We start from the raw sequence: 6,450 nt of genomic DNA, 5'->3' as shown, positions 1-6,450 counted from the left end.
AACTTCGCATACAAAATCATGAAAAGGAAAGCAAGAAACACTGTAAAAATTTTCTAAATTAATGAACTAAACTAAAAATAAAAAATAAAATTAGATTAAAGTTAAAATTAACTAAAACTAGTCAAAAAAATATAGTCCTCGACAATGACGTCAAAAACTTGGTCGTTTGATTATTTGCAAGTGAACGGGATTGTGAGCAAGTAATAAAGTAGTCTGTAGAGTGTCAAACCCACGAGGACTGTGTTTGATCTAGTTAAAATTAATAATACCCTTAATCGAATAATAAAATCAAGTTATGACTAAACAATATTAAATCTGGCAACTAAATTGAAAGCAAAGTAAGAATTTATCAAATTCGTGAGAAGTATTGCTAAGATGTGAAGTCCCCCTTGCTAATCCATTTTTAGTTCGACAATTTAAATTGACAATTTGAAATCATGCTTGTTGATCAATGTTCCTATTTTAATTGAAACCCTCTCTCGATAGTTATCAATTTTATTTCCTTCATGCGACCTCCTATCCCTCGATAAAAGATGAGAACATGATAAATGCATTAAATGATCTAGAACATTTTATGAAAATCATATGAAGCATAGAGGTATATCTCTATTCTCTATTGAACCTCACAATATTTATTACTATGTGCTAACGATCTTATTACCTCTCTCGATGATAATAAAATTCACAAACAATTCAAATTCAACTAATGACCAATTAATTGAAAAGCATACTAAACCATAATAAATATCCAAACAATTAAACAAATTAATTTCAATTAAATTATTCAAATTAAAAATTCATAACAAGTGTTCATCACATCCTAGCAAATATGAAAAATTAGCCTAATAGATTGAAATTATAAGAAATCATATATAAGTGGAAAGACATAACCCGGGTTTTTGATAAATTGTGAATATGAAGATACATTTTGAAATCTTGAATCTCCTCAATGGTTTCTTAATGAATCTCCACTTGCGCTCTCTCTTCTTTGTCTAATACCAAGTTTAAATTTTTACTTGATTGAATTCTTGCAAGTCCCCTTCAATTCTCTCACAAAAACAATGAACTCTCCTCCTTCGATAATGATAATTGATGAATATTGGAACATATTATGTATAAAAGATATGTATGAAAACCCCCTTCATGTATTTTCCTGTTGGGTATCTGTAGTGGCCGAAAATTGGTGAAAAATCACGCCCAAATTGGTTTCCAAAAGAGTTTCAATCGAATAAGGAAAGTTATACTCGTGCGCGAATTTTTTGTCTCTGCACAGTAATTAGTATCTCGATCATAACTTTGTCTCTCAATATCCGATTGAGTTGATTCAAAATGCGTTAGAAATCTAATTAAAAAAGATACAATTTTCATAGAGATAGATATTTTCCAATTCGAACGTTTACTATGCCTAAAATTGGTCGTAATCCTTGACAAAAAATCTGGAAGATATATCATGTAAATGGAAGTCGATTTATGGTAATATTATGATGATATTCCATTCATTTTTGACTTCTAGTTGCATCCAATTAACTCCCATCAATCTTTAAAATATCTTTTATGGTTCAATTCCACCATTGGATATTTGTAATTTGGTCCTTAACTTTGTACTTCTTTGTTTTTCGTCGTTTTTTCGCTTCTTTGTTTCAATTTAACTTACAATCATCAAGTTTTACCTAATAAATGAAATATACAATAAATTAGGCTATAATTGCTTTAAAGAACTATTAAATGTCTATATCTTTAGGTCTATATAAGTGTATAAAATACACTTATCAAATCCTTCAAAGGGTTTGTTTAAATCCTTCAAAATATTTGCCACTAATATTCACTATCAAACTTATATGAGAGGGGACTTATATTTTAGTACAACATTTTTTTTGATACTCAAGTGTTGGTTTATTTGGAGTTTTCGGTTTAAGTTTGGTTTCTTCTCCATTTTCCTATGCAGTTTCCAACCAAAAATTAGAAGTTCTTGGAACTTTCCGCTAGTCGATCGACAGAAAAGGAACCTGAACTTTTCACATTTTTCATTTAGGACCTCGTAGGAAAAATTGGAAAGTTTGAGAACTTAAATAGAAACTTTTCATTCTGGATAGACTTAAGTGAAAATATTGAAAATATTTGTTTAGCTACAAAAATGAATAATTTATGAACAACAACAACAACAATATATGTCTTATTAACTAAAAATAATAATAATAATAATAATAATAATAATAATAATAATAATAATAATAAATAAAATTTTGAGGCATAATAGGTAAAGTTAAGCAATGAGCTTAGCAATCACACATTAAAGTCCAATATTTTTAATGATGAATTTGGTACGGAAACGTCATATTTGGTTTAAGAATATCTAATTTCAACCATATTGTGAAGTTTGAGCCCCTGTTTGATTCTTATTCTTTGACCACAAAAATAAAAGATATGATCACTATTTATTAGGTCAAGTCATCATATTTGACTTTCAATCTTTTGTGTGGATCCCGCAATAATTATAATTTTCATTCACATTCGCAAATCTATGGGAATCAAACGGGGCCTGAATAAGTTGTGTGCTTCGTACTTATGAGTGTTGGCTTACTATTACAGTACGACCAATTCGATGAAGAAAATGGAGTCTAAGAAAGTGGTTCAAGTAACTCAGCAGGTTGGAGCAGAGGACTAAAAATCCAGCTCGAGAGTTGCCCATTTTGTTCGACACGAATGTTGCAGTAATTTAGGCCGTGTGAACAGTAAATTTGGATAAGATATGGATGTCAATAAAATTCTAATCTCAAAGCATCTCAACCTATCACGAGTCCTCGCTTCTCCAGATCTTGTCTTACCTTAGTCATCTCTCTCTCTCTCTCTCTCTCTAGCATTATTGCTCAATCCACCACCACACAGCACATCTCTCTTAGTCAAATAAATGTCCCCACTTAATTAGGTAGTTGTACATTGCAGTTTAGGGTTATTTTTTTCGTGAATAAATTAGTAATTTTATCGTGGAGGCACTAATAGATTTTTTTATTTTTTTATTTTTTAAGACTATTGAGTGTTTGGTGGGAATTAAAATTAGATTTTGATAGAAATTTTTGAAATGTGTAGTTAAAAAATTGTGAGACCTATAAAAAATGTGGATAATATTGATTGTTTAACTTTGTTCAAGAAACAAAAAATTTCATAAAACCCAAGACTTGCTAGAATAATTAGATTTGCATTTCAACTCATAATAAATTAATCCCAGAATGGGATAGTGGACTTTTGACCTTGAGAGTGATTAATTCGCAATTCCAAGCCAACGTTAATACAAACTTACCGATTTCCTTTCTTAATCTACATGCTTTTCTTGTTGGTTTGTAAGTTTTCAACCTTCAAGCCTTCTTTGGTATTTCTCCAAGATGTCACTGAATGGCGAGTAGGCGTTAGGAATCTCCAAAAAGCAAATCCAAGAGCAAGATTCTAGAATCCAAGCAGGATAGACTTCCCTGGCCATCCCATAGACCTCATATAGCTCTAGGGCTGCAACTAGTTGTCTGTGGCGGATTCAGCTGCTAGTGAGCACCCGCAGCCGTGCTTGTTGGATCTGTCGGTAGCCATTTTTTTTGGTTGACAATGGATAAATGTTTAGCTTATATTATTGATAATACATTTTCAGTTCAAATGTTGCTTTTAACCAAGTTGGTTAGACTTGACATTTCCATCTTATAACAAATCCTGGGTTTGAATTTTTTGTAAATCCATAATATTACACATAGATTCAAAAAATTTCCTTATTTTTAACCACATATTCTCCATCAAATTACTATTCCAAAATGTATCATCTAACGAGCTCTTAATAATTTATTACGATCAATGGTCAATGACCGTCCGTGCTGACTTAAAATCCTGAATCCGCCACTGATTATTTCATGTTCTATTTGGCCTTTTCACATTTTCAGTTCATGAACTTCCATCACGTAATGCAATTAAATTTTCATTACTTTTAAAGGTTATCAAAGGGACCTGAATAACTTACATGTTTTAGGTCCAACAGTTGAACCACGATCAACATGATCCGATACCATACAAAATAATTATTACTTTCTACCCATTCTACTAAAGGTGAGAGCCTCAACTCTCGAAATATATAAAATCACGGTGAGCAAAATATTTCAAATCCCATAATTATATGCTCTATATTCAGGTATCCCAACTTACACCAAACTAAATTCTGGACCTCCAAGACCCATGCCCCTAGAACCTTGGAGGGGATAAATCGCGGGATATGCCTCAACTGATCACAAGTTCCCCCCATTGACTGTACACTTCTGCGCACAAGAGACCCTCCTCCACAGTGATTGCTCCATACCAAATTTTTGGCCGCAGGTTCCCACCAGGAATCGAACTCTCCACCCACTGGAAGCAAGCCAATGTTGATTGATCCACCAGTTGAACTGTGCCCCGAGAGGCTCTTGACTTGTTTTCTTTATATCTTATCCCTTTTGACGTTCAATAATTAAAGTCAAGATAAAATGATCACTTTCACTCTTCCAGTTATTTCTTCACTTTGAGTTAGGTATTTCTTAAATTTTTTTTATTATTTATTTATTTATTTATTTATTTTTTGTGATTCAATCATGGAAATAAGATTCGGGTAACCGTGAATGCTAAACTTAGATTTCATTTGCTAACTAAGCCCCCCGTTTGCCCTTATTCTCATCTCATTTTTTTCTATTTTTTATTTTCAACCACACAATCTTCCATAAAATAATATTACACGCAAATTAAAAACTTGTTATTAAAAGAGTACGTTATTTTTCAACATGTACATTATTTTTCAAGTGGACATAAGGGAGAATATTTTGTCACACAAAATATTCTTTTACACATGTAAAGGAAAACAGTTCCTAAAATACATTTGCTATTTCCAATAAATATTGGCAAAGTTTATGGGGACTCGAGATCATTGCCATGTGATCAGCATCTTTTATTTCCTTAACTATTGGCGTTTCAAAATTTTTAATTAGCCAAAGTTGAAATTCTTTCGGTATGCCTTTATCCGAAGCACATATGATGAAAGCACGCTTTACAGATCCATAACCTTCATTGGAAAGTGGACTGCTGTTCGACAATTCGTCCAGGAAAAGAGACGTCGGTCTCACCAATGTTTTTGCTAAGTTCAGATCCTAACATAATGGATTATAACATTTGTTAGTAATCAATTTATAGCTATATTTTACTTCGATTCCTAAACATTTCCTTTGTTCCAAAGTAGTCATCAATTAAACTTTCATCTTCTAATTTGCTATTTAAGGCATTTTAGTTGTAAATTAATGGAAACATTAACTTTGAAAATGTAGTATATATAAACACTATCAACTTCATGTTGCATAAAAACTAATGTTTTTTTTTATGACGGAAGAACCCGCAGCCGCTATTCTTCGAGTGCGCACTAGGTAAAAATGTTTTCAAAAGCTAAAATTGTTTAAAAATGAATCTTTTTGTTCATCTATTTTCTGATTTTATTTTACCTCTGGAGGGGAAAGTTGATACAATCTGGTCGACATGAACTTGGGGCCAAAAAGAACTGCTGTACGATTATCTTCGGGTTTTCCATAATATATGGTTTGAGTGTCCAACAAATACTCCATCGTGTACCGTTTGAAGTAGTGCCAAAACAAGTCAATTAAATTAATTTAAAATTATCGATAAGAACAAATTCGATCTGTCCGCTCAAATAAATTTGAGTTAGGTCTCTATTCTCTAATCAATTGTTAGTAAGCCTAGGATAATAAGCAATTGTAAGGTATTTTTACCTGTTCCAAAACATAGGATGGCCTGTGGACGGTATCTGGCATATAAGCAGTAACAAAAACAGCAACAGAAATCTTTTGAGGGTATTTATCCATTGCAAAAGCTAAGTTTATCCCACCATAACTATGTCCAACTAGAACTACCTTTTCGTCTGGTGGAATTGACTCCATTATCTCGAACAACGGCAGTGTATAGTCGATAAATGTGGGAACATCCTTTAGGCTTTTCGGGTCCATGCCGGAGGCTGCTGAGAAATCAATCACCGTTACACGGTGGCCGGCCGCCTCCAGTAGTGTTTGGAGCTTGAACCAGCACCAAGCTCCATGGCATGAACCATGTATGAGAACGAAATGCTTTTGTTGCTTTCCTTCCATTTCTTTAGCTTAATTAGTGTATATCTTATGCAGATATATATCTGTATTTATAGATATAGATGTGTGGTAGTCGGAGAAAGAGAGATATGATAAAAACATGTACGAAATAAAATTATAGAAAGTTTGGACCACTGTAATTTCGTAAAAGAGAATTCATTTTGAAATTGAAATGGTCCCTGGAAAAAAAAAATGATCATCATGTTCACGCAATGTCAAATTTTATGTTCAATAGCCCCCCAAGGCATATCCAAGTTGGCGGAACAATCACATTGAGGGACTCTGGAACCAAGCGTGGGGAGTT

General features: G+C 32.8%; 1 protein-coding gene across 2 annotated transcripts; it reads right to left on the bottom strand.

The window, feature by feature from the left end:
• Positions 1 to 3,939: 3,939 nt before the first annotated feature.
• On the bottom strand, positions 3,940 to 6,209 carry LOC111379235 (salicylic acid-binding protein 2-like). 2 transcript variants are annotated; one of them, XM_023002576.1, is made up of 3 exons: positions 5,778 to 6,209; positions 5,493 to 5,630; positions 3,940 to 5,147 (listed from the first exon to the last, which is right to left on the bottom strand). In XM_023002576.1, exons 1-3 carry the CDS (start codon positions 6,147 to 6,149, stop codon positions 4,869 to 4,871), a joined length of 789 nt encoding a protein of 262 aa, XP_022858344.1. In that variant the 5' UTR covers positions 6,150 to 6,209; the 3' UTR covers positions 3,940 to 4,868. The 2 variants fall into 2 exon arrangements, with proteins under 2 accessions (XP_022858344.1, XP_022858345.1); XM_023002577.1 differs by lacking the exon at positions 5,493 to 5,630 and having other exon boundaries at positions 5,778 to 6,179.
• Positions 6,210 to 6,450: the final 241 nt, after the last annotated feature.

This window comes from Olea europaea, unplaced genomic scaffold (genome assembly GCF_002742605.1).
Source record: "Olea europaea var. sylvestris unplaced genomic scaffold, O_europaea_v1 scaffold1955, whole genome shotgun sequence".
NCBI classification, from domain to species: Eukaryota; Viridiplantae; Streptophyta; class Magnoliopsida; order Lamiales; family Oleaceae; genus Olea; species Olea europaea.
Note: the sequence above shows the minus strand (reverse complement) of the source record. Positions and strands in the feature narration are given on the sequence as shown.